General features: G+C 32.3%; 3 protein-coding genes across 4 annotated transcripts in view; all 3 read left to right on the top strand.

Moving 5' to 3' along the window:
* The window catches only part of LOC145326045 (NF-kappa-B-repressing factor-like), a 32,534-nt gene extending 30,833 nt beyond the window's left edge, over positions 1 to 1,701 (top strand). Inside the window, exons 13-15 of the mRNA XM_080169141.1 lie at positions 73 to 164; positions 738 to 815; positions 1,249 to 1,701. Of these exons, the coding sequence (XP_080025267.1) occupies positions 73 to 164; positions 738 to 815; positions 1,249 to 1,348 (270 nt within the window). The 3' untranslated portion in view covers positions 1,349 to 1,701. The remainder of the gene's footprint in view (positions 1 to 72; positions 165 to 737; positions 816 to 1,248) is intronic.
* LOC145326043 (ubiquitin carboxyl-terminal hydrolase 8-like) overlaps positions 1 to 27,015 on the top strand; it is a 236,124-nt gene that overhangs the window by 25,071 nt on the left and 184,038 nt on the right. The gene's annotated exons all lie outside the window — the stretch shown is intronic.
* On the top strand, positions 4,446 to 6,985 carry LOC145326055 (macrophage migration inhibitory factor homolog). 2 transcript variants are annotated; one of them, XR_013881734.1, is made up of 5 exons: positions 4,446 to 4,574; positions 5,047 to 5,089; positions 5,695 to 5,837; positions 6,367 to 6,513; positions 6,690 to 6,985. XR_013881734.1 is itself a non-coding variant. In XM_080169153.1 (4 exons), the coding sequence occupies exons 1-4, from the start codon at positions 4,459 to 4,461 to the stop codon at positions 6,434 to 6,436; spliced, it is 372 nt and encodes a 123-aa protein (XP_080025279.1). In that variant the 5' UTR covers positions 4,446 to 4,458; the 3' UTR covers positions 6,437 to 6,985. The 2 variants fall into 2 exon arrangements, 1 of the variants encoding a protein (XP_080025279.1); XM_080169153.1 differs by having other exon boundaries at positions 6,367 to 6,985.

Genomic DNA, 27,015 nt, shown 5'->3' with positions numbered 1-27,015 from the left:
TAGTGTTTACAACTAGATATTATAATAAACACTAGAAATATAGTATTACCTACATATATACTAATATTCTAGGAATATATGGGTACTAGTGGCAGTAATGATTTAGTGTTTACAACTGGATTTGACAATGAACAACGGGCAGAAATGCATAAACTCGCCAAAAGGTAAATCAAATTTTGCTTCAGAGATGAACGGACTCCAAGATCAGACTGAGGCCTACTAAAGACATACATTTCATTTACTGTAGGTAAATGTATTGGTCCCTAAACAGATGTAAATTCTGACTATGAACTTCATGTAAGGAGAAAGCCATCAATTTAATCCACGCTTATTTCTTCCTCCTGATACAAATAAGATATCAAAGATATACCTAATTGCACATGTAAAAATATTGGTAGATTAATTAAGCATGATTTTTTAAAAGTCTGATCCAAAATATTACATTCACCGAAATAGTTTGGATAAAAAAATTGGGGGGGGGGGGGGGGGGAGCAGTGTATACCAGGAATTTTTTACAATTAGGTTCAGTTAGGTGATAGGCTAGGGGGCCGAGCACCTGCGGCTGGGTAGTCAGGGTGCCGGGCACCTTCGGCTAGTTAGGCTAGGAAGCCGAGCGCCGCGGCCAGGGTCGTAATTGAAAAAAAGATTCTAAGAGGATAATACCTACCAAACATTTTGTATTTTGTTTAACCAAATATTTGAATTTTAAGTTATATGTAAAACTCATTATATTTAAGATATGGATTGAAAAGCAAAAGTTTTGGAATAGGAGACTATAGACATTTAACTATTAGCAAAATGTTTGATCCAAAAACGTAAGTAATTGCTTTTTTATTGTAGTATTGTTTATTAAAGTAGTAAATCTTAAATTCGGGTAATTTAATTTTTGGGATATTCAAACAAAATCTTTTTTGATGGGTGAGTAAAAGAGATGTACATAAAAACGGTGGCAGGAACACCAACGTTTTCCGCCGCCGCCAATAATTTTTTTCTCATTTCGCGCTGAATCATTTAGAATCATTTGAGATCATGTTTTTTTTTGTTTACTTTTCTGACGGGCCAAAAAAATTACAAATTTGAGGGTTTTTGGTCTATGGAATCTTCTCTAAAACCCCCAGCTATTAATCTGTCTAAAATAGAAACTGAGAAAATTACACTTCCCCAATTAGCGTTACAAACGGACGGAAGAAAAAAAAATATTTATAAATTAGCTTTGCTACTAATAATAATTAATGAAACATATTTTAGATTGCTAGAAGAACTTCTTTATGATGGAGGAGAAACAGGAAAATATATTTTGAAGCCTCCAGATAATTTAAGAGAAGAGTTCTACAGAATGATTGAATGATATTGTACTTAATATGTCAAATATACAGAGAACAATAAAAAAAACTGGAAATTATAGCTCTGTAAAGTTGACTATGATAAGGGGTATCTTTATTGTAAAAATGTAATCAATTACTTCCATTTTAACTTTGTGCCCAAAATACTTAAAATTTTGTTTCTAGCTGATGTAATTTAATATTGAAATATCTGATATACCGTAATACTAATATTGTTTATCATCATTGGGGATGTACGTACATCAATTTGTCCGCCATTATCTTATCCCCTTAGATCCCTTATGTCATATACCTATATTATTTTTATGTCGCCAGCTTTTTTTTTCTTTTCCTAACAGCTCAAAGGCTGTATTTTTTTTCAGAAAATATATGGTAAACCTTGATTAACAATGACAATACAGAACCTCCCGGGACCTTGGATAAGTATTTATATTTTATATTAGGGTTGGCAATCCGGATCCGGAATCCGCCCAATTTTTGGCCAATTTTGGAATCCGGATCCGGAATCCGTTTTTTAATAGCGGATTTTGGATTCTTATTTGGTAGGATAAAATTAGCGTCTTGAGTTTTTTTCTTTCAACTCCTCCTCTTTGAAGGCAAAGATTTTTATCATTATATATAATATCTTTTAATATCTTGTTCGATTCTCGGAAGTGAATTATAGAGAACACCAAGAACTAGTGATGGGAATCCGGATCCGGAATCCGAATCCGGAATCCGCCCAATTTTCGGCCAATTTTGGAATCCGAATCCGGATCCGGAATCCGTTTTTTATAGCGGATTCCGGATTCTAAATTGGTAGGCTAAATTTAATTTAAATAGGTTAGAAAATACCAAGCACATTTTTAGGACATACGTAGCACTTAAATTTTTAAATTTACTAATGTGATGTAAATGTTTTAGTTATGCTGGAAGTCAACACTTTAAACAAATCAAGGCTTCAACCAAATAACATAGTGATAAATTAACGAAAAAAGCTATCCCTCTGTGACGGACGGCCTTTTAAAATACTGCTAGAATCCGGAATCCGCAAGAATCCGTCACTTTTTTTGACGGATTCCTTCAGAATCCGGAATCCGAATCCGGCCCAAAAATTCGACGGATTCCCATCCCTACCAAGAACATTAATTTTTAGGACATGTAGCACTTAATTTAAAAAAAAAATTAAAAATCCTTTTAAAATATTGCTAGAATCCGGAATCCGCAAGGAATCCGAATCCGGCCCTAAAATTCGACGGATTGCCATCACTATTTTATATTGAGTTTTACTCCTCGAAAGTTTTCTTTAATAGGTATTACTAGAGTTGGCTCAATATAACTATATCGCTATTGGCTAGTTTTCTATAAGTACATATCTATTTATCTATTTCTCAAAAAATCAATCCCCCCCCCCCCCCCCCCGCCATTACTATTTAAAAGAAAGAAGTAAATATTTATTAATTTAAATGATTTAAAAAATATTTTTTCAATTATATTTTTTTCACATTACCATCACCAAAGGGTTAATATGATTAAAATTTTAGTTTTAATATTTTAACACAAAGGAAGTGTCGCCACAATCGAATTCTTTTAAAATACAGTTTTCTTAGATTTACTCTATTATGAACGTATATTTTTTATTTATGAAAAAAGGATTAAATACTTCAATGTAAATCAAATAGCTACATGAAGTGAAAAACTTAATTCATTCCATAAACAAATAGAATAAAGGTCTTATCGCTTTGGTCAATGAGAGTTTAATGAGGAATATTGGAGCACTATGAGTTCTAAACACTTAACCATTGGAAGACTCGAGCTCATTTATAGACGTTTATTTCCTATATAGATCTGTCATGGATCTTGATGCAATAAAGCAGGCTGTTTTGTAAATGTTAAAAATTGGAAGATTTCATTAAATAAAAGTAATCGCAAATATACTTAGTAAATGAGAAGGCAGTAAAATAGTCTTAAATCAAACCGAAACTTATTATTTTAAATAAAATAGCCAAAATCATCTCAGGACCTATAAAAGCTCCACTGTAAAGGAGAACCATATCGGTTTAGCGGTTAGCAAGCTCCTTCAATGGAAAGGAGAACCATATCGGTTCAGTGGTTAGCGAAATCCTTCTTTAGATACAAAAAAAGCTTACTAAGGGGGGAGGCGGATGTGCCACTTTTTGAAACCAAAAGTAAAACATGAATGATCTCAGCCCATGAAAGAGTTACAGCTCTAAAATTCTGCACAGCAGTTGCTTTTGTGGTGAACAATATGGAACTGTGAAGAAACTGCGGCGGAACCGCCGCTCCCGCCGAAAACCGCCGTTTCACGCCGAATTTTTTTTGCCTTTTCTCGCCATGATAGACAATTTCCAATCATCTGAGATGAACTTTTTTTTCATAAAAATTTCTCTTATATTTTCACTTGACACCTGTAAGATTTTACACTTTTTTTTTAATATTGACATGTTTGAAATATTACAAGTGTCACGTGAAAATATAAGAAAAATTTTTATGAGAAAAAAAGTTTATCTCAGATGATTGAGAACTGTCTAATTTGGCGAAAAAAGGCAAAAAAAATTCGGCGGGAAACGGCGGTTTTCGGCGGAAGCGACGTTTCCGCCGCCGATTCTTCACAGTTCCATATTGTTCTCCACAAAAGCAACTGCTGTGCAGAATTTTAGAGTTATAACTCTTTTATGGGCTGAGATCATGCACGTTTTACTTTTGGTTTCAAAAAGTGGCACATCCGCCTCCCCCTTTATATAATAGCTAATATCACCTAAAAAATAGGCCCCGCCCCCCCTCTTTTTTCACCCCCTTCCCTTTTTCTCTCCCCCCAAAAGGGGGGTGCCCAAAACTGCCCAAAAGGACCTTATATTGGGCGGCCCAAAATCGCCCGCCCAAAATGACAACCCTGGATATGAGAGCTGAAAATTTTTTAATGATTTTAACTCCCTAAAATATCATTTTAGGAAGCCTATAACTTTTTTTGTTATCGATGCTGAAGGCTTTAAATTTGGGGTATTGGGTCTAATTGGAGAAGTCTTTCAGGAGTTAAAGCGGTGTATTTCATTCAGTCACCCCCTTTAATCACAATCAATAATTTTCGACTACAAAATTTTTAGTATTTTTTTACATGTTTCCAGATTACAAAATGCCTCATCTGCGTATTGAGACAAATGTGAAAGCTTCCGCTATTGATTTAGAAGCGGCTTTAAAGGAGCTGTCAGCTGCTATGGCTGAAACCACAGGAAAAAAAACTTTAAATTAGATATGGCTAGAGCACCTCAAGGTGTGGCATTAAATAGAAATGCTTGGGGGGGAGGGGGAAGCTCATTTTGTTATTTATTCTTTATTTTATTTTTTAGAAAAAAAGGCATAGGTATATATAGCACTTCTTCCACCAATTCAGATTTTTTTATTGCTTTGTCGTCATTTCTATGGTCCTTTGGACATATAAAATGATGGTCTCCAAATAGTTGGACTGCCTGAGCTCTACACTTTTTTACACTAACTTTAATATTGCTCCACAATCACTTTAAGTGAATCATTCCTTACTTATAAGCCTAAGCGTGCGAAAGGGGCGTGTCTTCTCCAATTTTCATCCCTTCAAGGTTTGTTACAACCCCATGGCAAAACCTTGTTCACGCCTGCATTGCTTATCGTTGAACTCTTATCAAATAGTTTCACAGGCCTTGAGATAAAAAGGTTATTATTGCACAGGGAAGCCAGAATCCTATGTAGTTGTGCATGTCGTTCCTGACCAGGTATTGTCATAGTTTTATACCCGTGGCTACGCCACTAGAGGCATTTAAAATGTTTTCTTTTCAATCTATGTTAAGCTGAGATGTTTACTAGAAAATAATTTTTCTCCGCTAGTTATGATTCTTTATTTGATTTCTCTTGAGAGGGTACCACCAAAATAGCTATAAACCTTCCCAGGACGTATGAGAAGCTATTCTGTAAAGGAGAACCATATCGGTTCGACGGTTAGCGAGACCCTTCGGTACAGACAGAGATCCTGTTACTTTATTTTAAGGATATGCAATGCCCATTCCATAAAGATTATAGGTATTCCTTTACAATGCTGTATGTATGCAATGTTGCATACCTATTAAAAAACAAACCTTATTTATAAATCATCATCTATAAAGTCTGGTTAGTGTTTTATCTGTCTTTATGTTTGCAATATATTAATTCCCGATTTTGTAGTCGGTTTTTGAAATCATTTAATATCGTCGGAAATATAAACACAGCTAAGTCCCTACAAAAGAACAGAAAGCAATTTGCTAGCAGACGGTTAAGGTCTCCATCACTTGGGCCAGTAGTTGTCTGGATTATACATCTATACTTAAATATTTATTACTATTAGGCCATAATGTATGGTGGGACGTCTGATCCCTGCGGGAATGCTTACTTTATGTGCATTGGCAAGATGGGAGTGGAAGAGAACAAACAGCATGCTGCAAAACTTTACCCACTTTTTGATAAACTTTTTGGAATTAAAAATGACAGGTACAGTGTGCATTATCTACTTTTAGTGTTATCCTTCATATTAACTATCAATTACTGAACTCTCCTAACTTTTGAAAATAAGGGGTTAGGTTAAGTGCTTTTCATAACCCATGCAGGGCTACCTAGTAGGTATCCAATGTAACCTAACATGACTTGATGTCAAGTATTAAACAAACAAACAAAAAACCTCCACTACTCTCCTGGGTTCTGTGCTCTACTCGAAATTTTGAGGGAAACCTCCATATTTTAGCATAGCAGCTAGGCTAAAAATGACAAGGTCACTCTTCCGTTTAATAGAATGTCAAGGAATGGGGGAGGGGGGTATTTTTCCAGAGCATTTCTCTTAGATAGGTGGTAGTTTTGTCCCCAAAATAGTTACAAATCTTTCCTGGACAACTAATAAGCTTCACTAAAAAGGAGAAATATGTCGACCAAGCGGTTAGCAAGAGCTTAGTCTACAGAAAAATGCTCTTTTTAATTGTATAAGAAATTCTTTTTGCATTTTAAAAAAAAATTCTAAACTTTTCAGGATGTACATTTTCTTCCAAGAAGCTGAGAGATACCAAGTTGGATATAAGGGAGCCACCTTCCATTCTTAAATTTAAAAATATCAGGGACAATTTTTCTGCAAAATAAATATTAAAACATAACCAACCATTTTTACATAGTCTAAAAAGTATTATTGATTTACATGAAGCTTGCGTCATATTTTTTTTATTTTTTAGATTTTGATGTTTTTTAAAAAATTATTGAGAGTTCAAAAATGTTTTCCAATGTCTTACCATGTCAACATGGAAAAAAAAAGCTTCTCTGAAAACATCCTATAATGTAAATGTTACCTAATCTTTTTAGTGTTGTGAAAATGTGTTTTGGAAAATTATTAAAACTTACATTTTATCTTTTCTTTATTTGACAGTAATGATTTAATATTTGTTTACCAGGAATTTTATCCATGTTCCTTATTTTATCCTTTAGGAGCCAAAAATACTCCTTTTTCAAATACTAGCATGCAAATGTTAATTACTTAAAAAGAGAAATCTGAACAACATATTTATATTTCCAATTTTAGAAATGAATCTTGATGCCAAATATGTACTTTTTGTGTTAATTACCTACTAGTCTTTTATTACAATAAATAATGCAACCTACTTATTTTTTCATGCTAGCACATACTAGAATAGTTGGATGTCTGTAAGATCTCTAAAACAAAGTACACATACTGTTCTAATAAATGTAAAATTTCTAAGGTAATTAGCGATTGATAGATATGGGACTTAAATATTGTTTCGCAAGTCGTCTCTGGATGGACACATTATTGTTTATTCATCAGAGGAACTATAAGTCGCAAGTAACAATCTCGTCTGAAAACATCAACTTTTTCGTATTTGTCCAATTGTGCGACTAATGGATGTAGAATATACGACAATATTATGACAGGGGGAAATTGTTAGTCAATTTAGGTTGCTAACATGAAACACAATTATTGGTCAATTCGTTCATCCAGTAAAAGGGGATGTTGAGGAGGAGGGGGGGTATCGTTATCTAGCCTGCTGCGACTTTTACTTGAATAGAAAACATGAAAATCTGGTTTAACATCCAAGTATTAATATATCCATTGTGCGACTGCGTTTAAAATAGAAATTTTTGAAGAGTTTTCTCCTAGTGCCATGTCCTTGATCTCGCGACTTGTGCCTCTTGAGATTTAACTTTTGAGTGATGGGAGACTATAAAAATGGATAGAATATACGTGGATATTATAACAGGGGAAAATTGTCAAAAGTTTATGTTGCTAACATGCACATTACTTATTGAACAGTTTGTTCATCCAGTAGGAGGGGATGGAGGGTATCGTTATTTAAGCCCACTGCGAGTCTCACTTTAATAGAGAACATAAAACTCTGGTGTAACATTCAAGTTGTAATAAATCCATTGCGTTTGAAATAGAAATTTTTGTATATTTTTCTACTATTGATATATCTCTGATCATTCGATTTGTGCGTATTGAGATTTAAATATTGATTGAGTCTAAATATAAAAATATTCAAGTACATGTTGAGTCACAATTCACCAGGAAGTAATGGAAGGAAAATACAAATATTTTAAAAGCCGGGGAAAACCCCCCTCCCCCCTCAAATGAATTGTATGGTAAATTTAAATTTGAGTATTTTACCAACGTTTAGAATAGAATTACTAGTTGAAAAAATTTTACACTTTTCGATTGAAACCAAACAATCAAAAGGGAATAAAAGTTATGACCAGATGATTAAGATATGCAGTTATAATCAAAACTTTGGGTACTTCCTAAATAAATGAAATAGTTCAGATCCCTTTTTTACTGCTCAGAACCATCACGACTACAATATAACTTTTTATTTCGAGTTGGTTCTTTAAGGCCAATAATTACACTTCTATAGCAGATCGTTACTCGCTTAGAATTTGCTGTGATTTTGAGCCATCCAATAACTTGAGTTTGTGCCCTTTGATTTGAAGATTAATTCATCAAAAGTAGACTAGGTCAAGTTTACAGGGATATTACAGAGCAATATGCAATATTCTGTCTCTTGTAGTATGTCATCAAATTAATGTAAACATCACTGAAAACTATTCTTTGATTCTAAACTTAGCATATTCATAAAAAAATGTTCAATTTTCATTAAGCTTTATCATTTCCTTTCGGACCCAACCTTTTCTTTTCTTATACTTTATTTGTTTACTTGTATGACATATAGAGGATTAGCTAAATTTTGCTAATGAAATATTTATTTTTGATGACAAATGTCCTAAAGACAACCATCCTTTTAATAACCACCTTGGTACAATACATGTAAAATTTGTGCCTGTTTTGGCCAAGGCATTCCTTGTGCTCTGTTTGAATTTCGTACATCTGACCTAACGTGTTACGTCTAAAGTTATGACACAGTGTTAGATCGACATTTGAACCCGATAACAAGCCGATTTCTTATACAAACACTGTGTATTTAGTTTAGCTGTTTCTTTCCTAAAAGTGTGTGAGAATAGTAATTTATCGCATCGTATTATTGACAGCTTTCTGTGGATATCAAAATGAAAAATTATAAGATTAAAACTAGTATTAATTTTAAGTTTTTTATTTAATATTCGTGGGAAATTGTCTGTAATAAGTAGGTTCTATACATGATTTTTCATTGTGGCTGAGAACCACCGCATATTAATCGGTTTCGAAGCTGTACTAAAAAATAATATTTTAATGGAAAGGCAATACTTTTACAGAAGTTTTGCATCTCTAAATATTAAGAATAAACTGCTATCACACTAATCATTGCTATCTCTGTATAATTCAAGTTTAACTTGTTATAATAATATTTATAAAAGCGAATCTTCTCTAAAATTATATATATTAATTATTAAATCAACCCGGCGGTGCTACGCTGCACCTAATATAAAATAACCTGACCTGACCAAAAGTAAAGAAAAACAAGAAGAACTACAACCTTTTATTTTTTATTCTTTTCAAAATAGGGGGATGTTCTTGCACGACTTAACACTTGAAGGGTAACGCTGAACGTTAATTTAGATATGGAAGAGTTGTCAATTAAATTGAAACTTTGCATGATTACAAATGTAACAATTTTACATTTGTACAATACATTATATAAACAACAATAACTATATTATTATTAGATTATGCAGATATTTTGACCTCAATTTTCTACAAAGTTATTGCACGTTAAGTGTAATTGTCGTCTTGTTTGAGATTTGCTTTTATGCATGTTGTCATTCTTATAGTTAGGGTGTTTCCTTCAAATATTTATCATAAGTTTTCAAAATCGTAGCTTTTCTAAAGATTATTTCTGCGCCAGTTTGTAATTTATCATATACTTTCCAGCATCTAGATGATCTTTAATTAAAGGTGAAGGAGGGAACAAATTGATGGTCTAAAAGTAAAACCTATGCAGCTTCTCCTAAATTGAGAACTAATCTATACAGTGTTTGCAAAAATACAGAGTGTTGTATTTAAAATGATACTGTCCCGCCCCCAAAGTAACTGCTACTGGTTGAATACCAATTTTTTTTTATCTAGGAGGGGGGGTGTAGAATTCATCTTCCGTTTTCTAATTTTGGTTACTATTGAACTGTTTCCAAAGCTTTGACACAACTTGATGTAATTGTCCTTGTTAATGTTATATTGACATGAAGTCTAGACCATCTGATAAATAACAAACAAATGTTTTGGGAATATTTTCATGATAGGAATTTAACAAGTTTGGCCGTGGTAGGGATCGATAAATGGACGATAAACTGATGTACATCACCAATTATATTTTTGTAGAAAATTATTATTAGAAAAGTCTGATCTCTAGGTACTGGTTTAAATTATAGACTTATATCCCTACCCTCCATGGGTCATGGGAAGAAAGGGAATTGGACAAAAATAATTTTTTATTAATATTTTTACATTAACGACGTAAAAAACCTATAAAGATGAAAGAAAAAAGTAATTTTCTTTGATTATCTACAAAATTTCTAAAAATAGGAGGAAAAGGAATCAAATTTATTTTTTTTAGTTATTTTTCATTAAAAGGCACTTTAATAATAATGCTTAAAATAGAGGATTATCTACAGGTATTTTTTTATCTTTCAAAAAGAATAATACTCTTTGATACAGATTCAACAAGAAAATATGGTTTACGATCTTGGTAGTAATGCACAGTATCGTTCTTGGTTTAATAAAAATGTTACACTACAACTTTTATCAGAACAAGACATTAAATAACCCCTATCTTGTATCTTTATGATGTAATATCAAACTAAGACGAACATGTCCAAAAGAAGTCCGGCATTATTCTAGAGGGAGAATGAATAATTGATAATTTTAGTATTAAAGTACACAAATGAGCTATATGTAACTCCCCGTCCCGATTAGGGTCTTTGAAAATAACTAATAGAGTCGCAAATATAAACACAGCCAAGTCCATAAAAAAAGAACAGAAATATTTTTTCTAGCAGACAAATAGGGTATCTGTCACTTAGGTAAGGTAGTTGTCTGGATTATACATCTATACTTATACAATTATTATTATACTGAGTTATAAGTTTATATTCTGCACCAATGCTTTTACAGAAAGTGCCTGAGTAATACCTTTATATTTAATAAATTGAATTGCGGATTGGTGGGTTAAGTTTTTTCTATGACTTATCCCTGCGGGGCCTATGCCTGCAGTGTCCAACCTTGCGTGGCTACTCAGTACCCAATATTATCTAACCTAAGCTTACCTAAAGTAATAAACAAGAAAACGAAACAACCTTCACCTTCAAAATTAATTATAATTTACCTCATCCCTATACACTATACAGGTTAGAGACATAAAATATATTTTTACAGACAGAGTGACTGACAAACTTACCATAAATGTATAAGTTGCGTCACTAAAAAAGGGTTGCAGTTAAATAAGTAACAAAAACACAATGGAAATTTAATGGCAAAAAAAACTTTGAAGCTACAAAACTTGGTAAGAGGGATGGCAGCCACGCGGCTTTTTAGCAGCTGTAACCGCTGATTTGATCATTCTGGACAAATCTGAAATATCGCCTGCAAATAACCACGTGGATTTTACTAAACAAACACCCAAGATAAATTTTTCTATTTTAAAGTATAAGTTTAGAAATGAATACAGATGTCCTTGTAAATATAGAAGGGTGACAACATCCATACAAGCGAAGCTCTGAAACGGTGGGACAAACGAACATTAACACCTGTAGAGTGTCAGAACTGAATAAACAGAATATAAATTTATTAAAGTCAAGACAAAATTGTAAGTAAATTTGTGGAAAAACTATTTAAATACATGATAATGTTTAGGGACATTCTTACATTTTTAGAACTTGACTATAGAGATGCTTTGTTGTCCTTATAACCAGAATTACAAAATCAGATCAATCGGAAAACTTATCACATAAAAATTTGTTGTCAAAAAAGTAAAAAATCAGCATGTTTGGACATACGGACTTTCTGGTAACGATTATAAAGTTCGGACTGATGGAACGACCCTAGTTATAGAAAAGCTTCGTTTTTAAAAAAATCGCAATTTAAACCATTGTGTGCTAAAATTTGATTAATTGCTTTATGGTCACAATTCGGTTTCTTTGACAGTCTTAAATTGTTCTGTTACAACATGATTAAATAATTTGATTTTCTGTAAATCAGTAGTAATACAAAAATAAATGGTCGCTAGAATCCATAGAAATGGGCTATATTTATACTAAGAATCACTTCGCGTGCACAACTAGGGTGGTTCACATTTTTATATTTATATTATATAATTTTTAAATATCCCATTTTGTTTCTATATCTTGCTAATCCCAAAACCGATTTAGTTCTCAATTTTGGTCAAGCTTCACATAGGTTCCATGATGGTTTAGATATTTAGATTTAAGTCTTCATGTGTTGTAAGGCTTTTTTATGCCCAGTTTCTTTTTATTAAATACAAAGCCACTAGGCGCATAGCCGCTAGAATTATATTAATTTAGTGGTTGGGTTGACTAGTATTCAATTCCTGCTTTTAAAAGCTGGTTGCCTAAAATAAATACTTGCATACAAGCCGCTAAATCCATAATAAATTTATTAACTTTAAGACATCATGTATTTAAAAAAACAATAGCAAAAAACCTGCCGATGACTAAAATAAAGATACCCTAAATTAGAGAATCGGTTCAGTGGTTAGCAAGATCTATATGGACAGACATTAAAAAATTTACTGTACTTTATGAAATTAGGAAACTTAAAAATTATATTCAAATCTTTTTTAAAAAATTATTTTAACCACCCTTGAATGAACTTGTTAGGATGAATCGTGTTTTCACGAATCTGCGAAATATACGAAATATTATGAACATAAAAATTCTGCAAATATCAAACTCTAGAAATATATCAAAACCAATTAATATCCCTGGATTAAAAAAGGTTCTCAGCCATACTGAAATATCATGTATAGCATCATATTGCAGACAATTTTCCACGAATATTAAAATCAAAAAATTAATACTAGTTTTGTTAGTCCCTGAGGGATTCCCCCCCCCCCCGACAGAACAACTATTTTAGTTTAGGTTAGGCTTTAGGTTAGGGAGCCGAGCGCTGCGGCTAGGCAGAAAAGAGGCCGAGCGCCGCGGCCAGAGTTCATAGTTCTGTCGGGGGGTATAAAAATTTTCAAAATGGAAAAAAATATTTCTAAGAGGATATTACCAGGATTTTTTTAACCATCTCAATTTGATATATCTGCCAATCTCTGCTTCAAAATGTAAATAAAAAAGAAAATTTTGCAGGTTTTATTGGACACTTGGATGGACATAAATAGCCACAAAGTCCAAACACTGAGCCCTTACAAACAATCATTGCAAATTTTTGACATTTTAAGTAGCTAAGCTGATCTACAATTAGGGTTCTTAAAGATTGTTCAGAATAAAGTATATATGCCTCTTATAGATTCTGAGATGCTAGCAAATATTATTATACCAAAGTCATGGGACAAACATTGATATTCTTTTTAGCAATGATCAAAATTAACAAGCCTAACCCTTTAAAACCCTAGGCTTCAAATGTAAAATCTGGGCTATACTAAGAATCATAAAAATATGTCTAAAATTTTGGGGCCTCCCAGCCAAGGTCATCTAGTAAAGAAGAATACTGGGTGTTCGGACATTCATGAAATAATTTTACTAGCGGATTCGCCCCCTAGAGGCCTCTAGGAGCACTTGAGACGGAGGGAGTTAAATTTGATAACTATTTTTTTAGATTTTATTTTAGATTAAAGAAGAAACAAACATTTTTGGGGATGGATATTTTTTTGGGGGGGGAGGGGTATTTTTTTCTAGGGATAATTTCTCTTGGGAGGGTGGTTGTACCCTCCCCAAAAATAGTTATAAACTTTCCAAGGACCTATGAAAAGCTACTCTGTAAAGGAGAACCCTATATGTTCAGCGGTTAGCGAGATCCTTCGGTACAGACAAAAAGACAGACCTCCTGTTTCTTTGTTATAAGGATTATAGCACATGTTTCTTATTTTTTGCAAATCAATAAGTAAATTTTATACATATCTTATGACCTAATAACAGGGAGTAAGGGAGGGGACAATGGGCAATTAATTCAATTTAAGAGTTTTTGCTAAAACGCCATGAAATCCAGATTTATCCAGAAAAATTGAATGAAATTGTAAATGGTGTGTTAATAAAATTTAGAAAACTATAAAATAAGAAAAAAGTTCCAAGAAAAAAAGCATTCATTTGAAAATTAGATTACCAGCATACTGACATAACCATTCTGTAATTAATTACTAGAAAAATTGTCCCTGGAACCAGTTCAACCCATAGCCTCATTAGTCTAAATTTAAGGGTTCTAGATTGTTTATTACACAAATATCACAATAAAGTTTTTTTCTATGAAATGATATTTTCTAGAGAAAAAAATTGTTAAAACCAGCCATCTCATAACAAATTAAGATTATTGATACCACTTTAGACTCTTCCCCTCCCCCATCCTCCCTATAAAAAAAACTTTGAGGTAAAGATCCATTTATCGTTCTTTGTCTTTTCCCTATGTCTTTTGGCAATTAGCTTTTATTATTGTATGAAAACTGCGTACTTGAATCAACACCAAACAATTTTTGTATACGAATTTTTAAACAAAACTTTGTATTGCTTTTTAAAAGCGAAGCTTTTCTATAATTAGGGTCGGTCCGTCCGTACATCCGTCAGTCCGTACGTCCGTAACGGATAGCTTTTTTCGTTAATTTAGACATGTTAGAATTGTCCTATCGATTTCAAATTTTGCATGGTTATTCCTGTAATAGTTAGGTACGAGTTAGAAAGCGTAGCAACTCTATAATCATTACCAAAATGTACGTACGTCCATTTTAAACATGTTGATTTTTTTTACTTTTTTAAATAGCTTTTTTCGTTAATTTAGGCATATTAGAATTGTCCTATTGATTCCAAATTTTGCATGGTGATTCTTGTAATAGTTAGGTACGAGTTACAAAGCGTAGCAACTCTATAATCATTACCAGAATGTCCGTACGTCCATTTTCAACATGTTGATTTTTTTTACATTTTTAACAACAAATTTGTATGTGACCTAATTATCCGATTGGTCTGATTTTTGGTATACTGATTCCTGGGACAACAAAGTACAATATTATAAGCGAAGCAACTCTATAATCAAGTCCTAAAAATGTAAGTATGTCCATAATCATTATCCTGTATCAAGCAGTTTTTCAACAAATTTACTTACAATTTTCCTTTGACTCTTATACATTCGCATTCTGATTATTCAGTTCTGACATTATACAAGTGTTAATGTCCGTTTGTCCTACTGTTTCAGAGCTTCGCTTTTATGGATGTTGTCATCCTTGTTTTATGATTGACGGCCTGTCTGTTTGTCCGTATGGCACGTAACGGATAGCTTTTCTTTTGTAAATTAGGTTAAACATGTTTGAATTTCAATGGGTTATGTCAACTATATGGCTACTTTAACAAAAATTGTAGCAGATATTTTAATAAGAATTTTTAAAAATTTGAATTTTTGATATATTGATTATGTACGGAGTGTATCCACCCCCTGACAATGAAATAACACCACTCTTGTGTTCTGTTTTAAAGATTACACCCCCCGTGATATTAGTTTCAGGGGTGCCAAAGATTTCCCCAACGTAAAACCCAGTGCATGCCACTGCTTTTGACTATCGATTTTTTAAGTATTTATAAAAAGTTAGCAGATATATTACCTATATAATTAAATTTCTAATGATGATAAAGCAATACATATATACGTATGTTTATATAATTACTATGTAGAAGAATATTGCTATAACAGGATCTGATACAAATATGTGACCGTTTGTGTGATGTTATCAACCATCTCCTCAGGCATTAATTAGAGATGTATATGAACTTACTCATCAATAATAAAATTCATTTATTTACTTGTATAGTTGTACTGGCTACTGAGCCCCTAAAGGCATCTAGGGACATTGTAAACAGAGAGAGGAGGCAAGCAATTAATAATTTCGAAATATATATTCATCGCATGGTAATAAGACAGTATTTCGCGAATATTAAAATGATAAATTATATGATTAAAACAAGATTTGTTGTCCCCCTGGGTCTGAAGGCCCGGGCAGACAGAGAACCGGTTCAAATCCAGCCGTTAATAATCGGTTTCGAAGCCATACTGGAAATGAAATTAAAATTATTTTAAGGGGTCATGGAGTTAAGGGGTTAATTTTTTTCTATGGGCCTTTTTATTTAATTAGGTTGAGTTAGTCTGTCCAAAGTTCATTAAAAAAACCTTAGCATGACCCACAAGAAGCTGTGCTGTAAATCAATTATTAGAATGACACACACAAACAATCACACATCCTTCCACTTTTACTAGGTAATATAATTTAAAATCAATTAATTAGTTTAAATGCTCAAAAGATTTTATATCTAATATTTAAAACTAATGTTTTAAGGTTAAATAGATATTTCAAAAGTTGAGCTGCTTGTATGGTTGTTATCATCCTTGTTAACCGGATTTTTGTATTATGAATCATTTACAATGCAAGCAATCACTTCGAGTCTAAACTTCTTATAAAGCGCGCAAATTTTAAACTAGGATAACAATCTCCATGAAACTTTGGCTAAAATGATCAGTGCATTTTTGCTTTAACTAAAAAGTAAATAACTAATTGTAACTATGCTTTGCTGGTATCCAAAGTTTTATTAATGTGTATGTTCCATTATGTCTTGGTTAGCTAGTAAAAACTATCAGTGCTTAAACTTGTCCACCAATAATTTTGAGTTATATTAAGGGGTAATTCTCATACTTTTTTCTTTGTTTTTTTAACTTTCTGCATTGCTTTTCTTCTTAAACGTTTTGGCTGTATATTTCACCCATGATTTCAAACAGTTTGGCTTCTATTGTCCTTTTATAATTATGATTATTAAGTAGTTTTTAAAAGCGAAGCTTTTCTATAATTAGGGTACGTCCGTCCGTCCGTAACGGATAGCTTTTTTCGTTAATTTAGGCATGTTAGAATTGTCCTATCGATTTCAAACTTTGCATGGTGATTCCTCTAGTAGTTAGGTACGATTTATAAGCGTAGCAACTTCATAATCATCACTAAAATGTCCGTACATCCATTTTAAACATGTTGATTTTTTAACTTTTTTAACAACAAATTTTTATGTGATCTATTTATCCCATTGATCTGATTTTTAGTATACTGATTCCTGGGACAATAATGTACAATATTTTAAGCGCAGCAACTCTTTAGTTAAGTCTTAAAAATGTAAGTATGTCCATAAACATTATTCCGTATCAAGCAGTTTTTCAACAAATTAACTTACAATTTTGCTTTGACTTTTATACATTTATATTATGATTATTCAGTTCTGACACTATACAAGTGTTAATGTCCGTTTGTCCTACCGTTTCAATGCTTCCCTTTTATGGATGTTGTCATCCTTGTTCTGAATAAAAATTTTAATATATACCACGACTTAGTAAAACTTAGATAAACGACCTTTTATCTACCCCCCAAATATTATTTTAGATTTATTTCACTTGTTGGCTATACCATATTCCTGGAATTTAGTACGTGAAATTGGAAATTATACAATTACGGAACTTCAATAACTATTGAAACAACAACAACTATAAATGAGTTTCCATTAAATCAAATCAGGAATACTGAGATTTTTAAATGGACTAAAAAATACAAGCTTGAAATGTGCAGTAATAGTTATTTCTTGCATCGTATTATAAACGGCTTTCCGCGGATATAGAATGTACAATTATAAGATTAAAACTAGTTTTTTTAGCCCCGAGGTGCCGAAGGCAACGGCTAAAAAAACTGGTTTTAATCTTATGATTGTACATTTCTATATTCGTAGAAAACTGGATATAATACGATGCTAGACATAGTTTTTTCGTATTGATGAGAACCGGTTCCTATCCACCGGATTCGAATGAATACGAGAATAGTTATTTCTTGTATCGTATTATAAACGGCTTTCCGCGGATATAGAATGTACAATTATAAGATTAAAATTAGTTTTTTTAGCCCCGTGGTGCCGAAGGCACCGGCTAAAAAAAATAGTTTTAATCTTATGATTGTACATTTCTAAATTCGTAGAAAACTGGATATAATACGATGCTAACCATTGTTTTTTCGTATTCATGAGAACCGGTTCCTATCCACCGGATTCAAATGAATACGAGAAAATCAATTATCATAACTCTAATATTCTTTTCATTCCTCTTTTCGAAATAAATTTAGACATAACGTTTTATTGTTTAATTAATCTATGTTGCTAACAAAGGTAATATTGTTTCTCGTATTCATTCGAATCCGGTGGATAGGAACCGGTTTTCATCCATACGAAAATACTATGTCTAGCGTCGTATTATATCCAGCTTTCTACGAATATAAAAATGTACAATCATAAGATTAAAACTTGTTTTTTTTAGCCCGTGCCTTCGGCACCTCGGGGCTAAAAAACTGGTTTTAATCTTATAATTGTACATTCTATATCCGCGGAAAGCCGTTTATAATACGATGCGAGAAATAACTATTATCGTCTTTAAGATCTTTTTTTTAAATAAACTACTAGAATTATTTCAGTTTTGTTAGTCCGAGGGGCCAAGGTCTTAGCAAACAAAACAGGGATTATTAACAAAATTTATTTTTTAAATATTTTGGTTTTGAAGTCATACAAATCTGACAATGCTAGCATTACAGACAGATTAACAGGCAGACACAAAAACTTATGAAACTCTGCTAAATAGAAATGTTTAAATTTTTAACATTTTGAATATGCAAGGTCGGCAATTGAAATTTTTTTGAATATACCTTTATCTTATATACATGTTATTATATAAATGTTAAAATTAGGTTACTGTGTACAATAAATTGTTCATGTGTACCATTTAAAGATTTCTAAAATGATATTATTAGGCCTCAACTTAATTATGTAAGACTCATAGTTGTTATGTAACAACTTCAGCATTATTGCTTCGATTGCTTATAATCAGGGATCAAAAGGGATAAAACATTTGCCGATAAATTGATGGACATACACAATGATTATATACAAAATTACCCTTTTTATAGATTAAAATTAGTGGTAAAATGTTTGAACACTCAACTTAATGAATCAACCAATCAAAATTCACTTAAATCACCAAAGTTGTTAAGCCAATTAATAAGAAAACGTTATTATAAAACTTTGGGGGTTAGTGTAATAAACAGTCATTGTCTAATCATAATATCATAATCCTTAACTAATATATGAAGTATTAAGGTTTATGGTAGTAGTACTTTTAGTTCCAGTATAATTTTATAGTCAAATGTCCCCTCCCTCCCTGATCAAAACTATAAAATCTTCCTCTTTATTGCTACACAAAGATTTTACTCAAATTATAATAAGTTCAAATTGATGATATGTCAGCCAATAAATGTAAAAGTATAGATGTATCATCCAAACAACGGCCATGCCCAAGTTGAGGGGACCTTTTTCGTCTGCTATCAAAATGCTTTTTGCACTTTTGCATCGATTTGGTGGTGTTAATATTAATAGTCAAACAGGGTCCCCACATCGTGGGTAGCGTTATTCATAGCTCGTGCCCCACTATTCTTTCACTTTAGTTGTCAGCTATGTCCAACAAAAATTTTTTAATTGCTTTAAGGTAAGTATTGTAAAGTCACGGTTTTTAAATGTTCAATCATGTATTTGGCAATAACCACATAAAAAATGCTTACAAAACAGACCTTTCTCGTCCTAAGATACTAAAGCATTTTCTTTGCAAGCCCAAGTAATAGATATCTTGAAATATTTTGAAATATCTTACTATTAAAATCTTTCTGTAAAAATTTGTCAACAATATTACAACCAGTATTTTTTGCTTGCTATATGGATCTCATTTTTTTGCCAGCGCATCTAGTATGAGGGGAGTGAATAGGGTAAGGGGGATGATTGAAGTGATTGTTGTTTTAGCCAGCTGCAAGTTTCACTTTATTAGAGTACATGATAATCTGGTGCAACGTCCAGGTAATGATATATAGATTAGTCAATTGTTTTTAACGTACAATCAAGTTTTATTGTACTAATTTGGAAAATGTTTGTGGTACAATCCAAGTGCCAACAACATCTTAATTTAAGGCCCCATACTATAGATTTAAAAGATTATTAGGCCCAACAAGAACGGTCATGTACACGAGCCGCGCAATACTAACAAACTAGCAACATATTTTTAAAAACAAAGCTTTTATGTAATTAAGGTCGGTCTGATCTATTTTCGTTAATTTAGACATGTTAGAATTGTCCTATTGATATCAAACTTTGCTTGATGATTCCTACAGTTAGACACGATTTAGGAAGCGTAGCAACTCTATAATCGTTACCTGAAAGTCCGTACGCCAAGAGTTTAAATTGATGAGTTAAAGTAAGGAATGTTTCATTAAAGATAGAATCTAAAAGGAGCTTTATGAAAGTCACTATAATTTTGCAGATTTTATACAAACTAATAATAAGTTAGATGAACTATAAATATAATTTAATTTTTGTCAGTCAATAAACTAAAAAATGCAGTAATTTTCTATGAAAAACGTACATACGGACATATCCTAGTTATAGAGTAGCTGTGCTTCTATAATGATACCATAACTATCACCCTATTATCAGCTCAAGATTATATAAAACACAAAATTACCGAAATTGGCAATTATGCTCATGTGTACACTAAAATATATACAATTAATGATAGAAATGAGGAAGGGAAAGTACACTGGAATGTTAATTTCACTTGGACCTAACATTTTTATAATCACATTTTTGCTTGCTTAAAAACTTTTGTTTGGTTGGCTGGTTCATTTTTTCAGTGTCAATAGTTTTAATCTACAGAAGAGGCTATTTTGTTTATAATCATCAGAGACGTATATCATTTTATCATCCATTGTCTCATACCTTAGGATCCCTGGGTGTAAATATTGTTAACAAAAACAGGTACAATTTTATCTATAAGTAGCGCAGTAACAACAAGAATACAAAATTAAGATAAAAGACAGTAGGAAGTTTAATATTCTGTTTTTTTTGCTGCTTAACCTTTTAACATTAACCTTTAACATGTTAGAATTGTCCTATCCATTTCAAACTTTGCATGATGATTCCTATAAGGTTGTTCTCTAACCTTTTTGACAATTTTTTAAATTTTATATAATTATCCTATTAATATGCTTTTTTTAATACTGATTCTTATTACAATGCTATAAGCGAAGCATCTCTATAATCAAGTCTTAAAAATGTAGGTATGTCCTTAAACAGTATCCTCTTTTTAAGCATTGCAATCAATTTACTTACAATTTATATTTTATACATTTTTATTCTGCTTATTCAGTTCTGACACTCTACAAGTGTTAATATTCGTTTGTCCTACCATTTCAGAGCTTTGCGCTCGTTGTGAAGCTCCTAAAGACTAGTTATCAAAAAAGAAACTTTAATGGAAAAAAGGACTTAAGAAATTTTATTGTTGAGACTAAGTTATCTTTTATCTTGACCCAAAACAAGGAACATTTCTGCAAAGTAAAGCCAGCTAACAACATTGAGACGGCAAAAAAAACAACAGTTTCAGATTTACACGAATCTGAAGGGGTTAAACATTGACAATGGAGAATTGAAAGTTTTGTACTCAAATTTTCGAAGCCAACGAATAAAATTACGTGATTATAACACTTTGGGTACCAAAAATTTACCTCCTAATGGTGTTTTTATTATGGACGGAAATAAAATTATCCGGAAGTATTCTAAAAAAAATCACTCAACATATAAATGCTTGATATATTTATAAAATTAAACAAAAAATAAAATAAGTGTCTTGCAGGAGAACGTACTTATATGTATAAGTTACATAGATGCTACGTTTCTAAAAAAGACAATATGCTATCTAAAATAGCTTTCTAAACTTTCTATAATATTTTAAAACCATTGCATTGGAACAAAAATATTTTGTTTAGGGAAATAAATTACAAGGAAAAGTATATCCATAAGTTACGCAGTAATAACTACAATAACAATCTTTTTAAATAAAAAAAAGTATACTATTATATAGCTAAAGTAGTAAGGTTTTTTTAAGCTTAAGATTTCGACAACTCCAAAACTGATTGAGTTCTCCCTTTTAGGGAATCTTCTGATAGGTCCCGGGATGGTTTTAGGCTAATATTATGCCCTCTCTTAACCCTTTAAATACAGGATCCATAGATTGGCTAGTAATATAAAAGACCTTTTTTGTGGGGGGGGGGGTGCTGCAAACCCATATAACGCATATGAAATACAATTAATCGCCTGTAAATGATTAGCCCCTTCCGCATTTTATTAAGAAGGGTCAAGGGAACCCTATGAATAATTAAAGGAGAGTATTACCCCTTTCTCCAATTTCTTAAAAAGTCCTTGCATTTATGGCAGACATACGGAACAATCGACAGAAGATAAACTATTTATAAAGTAGTTGCGCTACAAAAATCTAACAACAAATATTGATAAGAAAAATGTTTGACATTGCTTTGTAGATAAATAAAATCGGACATTCATTCAATAAAACAATCTGATAATCCTGTCTGTTTGTCTGTTTGTCTGTTTGTCTGTTTGTCTGTCTGTCTGTCTGTTTGTCTGTTTGTACCGAAGGATCTCGTTAACCACTGAACTGATATGGTTCTTCTTTACAGGGTAGCTTCTCATTTGTCCTGGAAGGTTTATAACTATTTTGGGTAAAAGTACTACTACCCCCCCCCCCCCCCACCAAGAGAAATTCACTCCAATTTTCAAATACAAAGCTCCTAGGTTTTAGGGGTTCAGCTGCTAGTATATTTTAATACTAGCGGTTTCGCCCCTAGCCTCTAGGGGCTTTGCCCCAAGAGGGGATCCAAAAAAAATTAAGGCGAAATTCGTAAAAGGATGAATAAAATCTTCAGCAAAAAAAATATAAAAAAAAGAACCAAGGAAATTTTCAAAAAAAAATAAAAAAAAGGACCAAGGAAATCTTCAAAAATAAAAAAAATAAAAGGGGGGGAACTTTTTTGTTTTTGGGGGGGTTGGGGTGTCCCACCCCTCAAAAAAATAGCCTAAAACCACCACAGGACCAGTAGGTATATTCCCTGAAGAGTAGAATCCGATCGGTTCAGTGGTTACCGAAATCTTAAGGGACAGACGGACGGACAGACAGACAGATGGTCAGACAGACAGACATCATTCTACTTTGTATTATAAATGGACATCTTGAATATTAACTTTTTAAAGAATTGAATTCTTTTAAATGTTTTTTAGAATTTAAATCCCACCTTAAGAAAAATATTTGTGATCTTATACAATGAAAATTTTCTCCTTTTTATGTAAGTATACTTAGTAGTTATAGTATATAGGACATACTATATTACTATGTCGTTATGGTAGCGAATCTACTCTATAGGTGATTGAGTCTGTCTTCCTGTCGGTAGTTAATGCTTTAAAGAGGCACAACTTTTATTATAAGGGTTTGTTTGTCTTCCTTTTAAATAATTTTCTGTTCCAATAGAAATAATCCCCAAAAACTGGTTCTGGCATTGGTTATCTTAATTTTTTGGGCGGTAAGACTTTAAAACTACCTACAAAAAGGAGTAATTTTGATTTTCATAATTTGACAAAAAAGAATCTATTGTATTATTATTATCAATTAAAGTTGAATTATTATAAATGTAACTCATTTAAAATTCAAAGAAACGCTTTCTTTGGATATAAGTGTTCTTATTCCGTACATGTAAGAATTTTTTGATAAAAAACGAAAAAATTTTGTTTGAAGTTTTTGTGAGATTTAAAAAAAATTCAAGAAATATCATAGACAAGAACTAAATATTTAACAATTGAAAAACTGAGGGAGGTAGGAGACAGACATTGGCCTCTAAAGTATATGGTACCCAAAGTTTTATAAATGGCTTTCTCTCATTCTTGGAATTTGATGATTATTATTGTCGTATTCATTCGAATCTGATTAATATTCGTTGGATTAGAACCGGTTCTCATCCATACGAAAATATTATGTCTAGCATAGTATTATAACCAGTTTTCTACGAATATAAAATCATAAGATTAAATAATTTTTTTAGCCCGTGCCTTCGGCATTTAGGGGCTAAAAAAGCTTACTTTTTATATCCGCGGAAAGCTGTTCATGCAAGAAATAACTATTATGAACTCTTGATTAAGTGGTTCAAATTAGCAGTGTCCAAACTTATCAACCTATAATTCAAATCAATGGAAGTGGTTTTTCATCATAGGGATGTACATTATCTTATCGTCAAATGTCCTATCTATCAAATCCCTGTAAAAAACTAAAGATTAGCGCACAAACCATTTTTCTTTTTTATGACCTAAAAATTGCATCAGAAAACAAGGATGACATTAATCATTAAAGCAAACAGACATTAACAAATAAAGAGTGGCAGCACTTTTAAATTGTAATATTTTTTTAAAATCTGTATAAATCTGTCGCGCTTGCAATATTACTACAATACACAGGATGTACTTAAGTATGGACATACTTACATTTTAAGACTTTATTATAGAGATGCTGTTTAACTTATAACATTGTGCCTAATCGTTCGAAGAATCAATAATTTAAATAAACTTAAGTGGATAATAATATTGAATTCAAAATCATTGACAAAAAGTTTCAAAATTTAATTTTATATACACTGATGATTTTATAGTTGCTACGCTTTGTAAAATGAAAGTTTGAAATCGATAGGAAGATTTTTACACGACTAAAATAAACGATAATATATTTCTTTTACGGACGAATGTACAGATGGACCGACCCTAAATATAGAAAAGCCTTGCTTTTTAAAGCTTTAGGGGAGTTATGACCTTTTTTTAATTTAAAAACCGTATTTTAATAAACAAATCCACTATTCATTGCAAAACTTGAATAGCAAGCACAAATTATTATTTCATTTTATTGTTTTAACCTTTTTCATGTAAGCATTGGGTAATTTTACCCCCTCCCCTTCTCACCCTGCACACCCCCAAGGAATATCTCTTTGTACGCCTTGTGTCTGCAGTGATAAATTACAGGGATATAAAGGGATAAGACAATGGCCGATAAATTAATATTCATCCCCAATAATGATACACAAAATTACCATTCTGCAGCGTAAGATTAGTGGTTGAAATGTTTGAACACTTAAATTAATGAACCAACAAATCAAAATTAATTAAAGCTGCCAAAATTGTTAACCAAACGATTAGAAAAACTTTATTATAAAACTTTGGAGACTAGTGTAATAAACAGCCCATTGTCCCCCCTCTCTGTATGCATGGATAATTTATTATCCCTAAATTGTCCAGTCGATTGACAAGTTGTTTCGCAATAGTAAAATCATTAATAATATTTCCAGGTCAGAATTTTTGCAGGTCAGAATTGTGATAAATTCAGATTTATTCTATGTCATACAGTATCTAGAAACTTCGCCCCTTGCATCTGTGGGAGCTTTCTACAAAAATGAGGAGGATTGCGATAAAAGCACAAGACAATAATTTATAAATTGAATTGCCTAATACCATCACAGCTGCTATGTAAAGCTTTTCTATGTGTAGACACTGAAGCTTGGATTGCAGCTGAAAAATACCTGAGTTGCTAATGTAAAATTTTTAGTCTTCTTGCTGTGTTTGCTACCGTACAATAATAATTAACTGCAAATTTTGACAGATGAAATAGTAGATTTTTCCAATATTTTGGTAGGCTGCTACGGCTTGAAAAAAAAAAGACTTTGAATCAAAATTAATTACCTACTTACTAAAACTAAAAGAAAGAAACAAAATATTTTAAAATTACATTTATTTACAATTAATGACAAATATAAAAACTTTATCATAAAACTTCTCAGGTCTCCAACCTAAATAATCTAGTAGGATAAAAGGAAGTCTATGTCTCTACCCAACATAGAATAAAGACTATAGAACAAGGGTTGCAAAAATAAATTTCAAAATAAATATTTGGCAAAATTTAAACAGATTTAAAATTCTGCCAAACCAAACCTGAAATCTTTAATTTCAGAATATTGAATTGTCTTATAAACTTTAATTTATTTTTTAAGACATTAAAATTAAGAGGTTTAAAATGATTGAAACATGAAAACAACCCCAATATGGCGAAGCCGAGTCCAAATTATCCCTACTTTCCTAGCAGTTGTAGCTGAGAACATCAGTGTGATCAGCCAACTCCAGCAATATCTTGTGACCAAGTAAGTCATCCTCGCATGGGTTAGACAGCCAAACTTTAACAGCTTTAGGAACTATAGCCATGTCTACTGGAATATTTGCCTTTTGAGCTTTAGCCAATTCATAAAATTTAAGAAATTGGCCTTTGGATAAGAAATCTGCCATCACTGCATACTCATTTGAACATCTAGTTATCTTCTGAATCTCTATTCTACAATTTATACCAGCAGCCACTGTAGATATTGCTTTGACAATGGTAGAAGACAACCTACATGATGAACTATATCCTTTGTTAAAGATACACACAGAAGCACTGTAGTCAACCCACACACTAACACAAATGTTTCTGCACCATCTATAGCCAGCTGCCACAACCAACAATGGTCCTACAAGTTCCAAAGCTGACATTACCCTATTCAGACGTCTGCCATTGCCAGCATCTCTTCCCAGGTTTATAGCTTTAGACCAAGGAATATAAGACCACCAAAAACTAGTTACAGCACCAACCCCATGCCAGTTGTTTTGAGATGAACCACCAGCCGCATCAGTATAAACATTAAATGTCCAAGGAGGAAGACATCTATCAGGATCCGGAATTGCTACTCTACCAGAGCAGACTGGCAAAATATGATACCAAAAACATAACTGTTTCCTCAAGCATAGTGTTATGTAAACTTTATCAGTACCAACTGTTGAGTGTCCCATTGCTCTAATGATATGGTCTACATGAAACTTTCCACCAGGTATCAAGGGTTTCACATTAATTATTTTACCTGCTATCGACCACATGTCTCTCTGCAAGACAAACTCAGAATCAATAGCATCTAAAAGACATTTCTGCAACCTGACCAATTTCTCAGCTGAAAGACCCCATGTCCAGGCTACTGTATCATATTCTACTCCAAGTACAAATCCCTTGGTA

The sequence above is a fragment of the Acartia tonsa genome, chromosome 8 (assembly GCF_053477335.1).
Source record: "Acartia tonsa isolate MP-2025a chromosome 8, ASM5347733v1, whole genome shotgun sequence".
NCBI lineage: Eukaryota > Metazoa > Arthropoda > Copepoda > Calanoida > Acartiidae > Acartia > Acartia tonsa.
This window is presented reverse-complemented; position numbering and strand designations above follow the sequence as displayed.

Coding starts and splice junctions, on each gene's coding strand:
- LOC145326055 (XM_080169153.1), top strand. CDS start 4,459: ATGTTTCCAGATTACAAAATGCCTCATCTGCGTATTGAGACAAATGTG. Junction 4,575..5,046: donor GCTATGGCTGAAACCACAGG/AAAAAAAACTTT, acceptor TTATTGCACAGG/GAAGCCAGAATCCTATGTAG. Junction 5,090..5,694: donor TGCATGTCGTTCCTGACCAG/GTATTGTCATAG, acceptor TATTACTATTAG/GCCATAATGTATGGTGGGAC.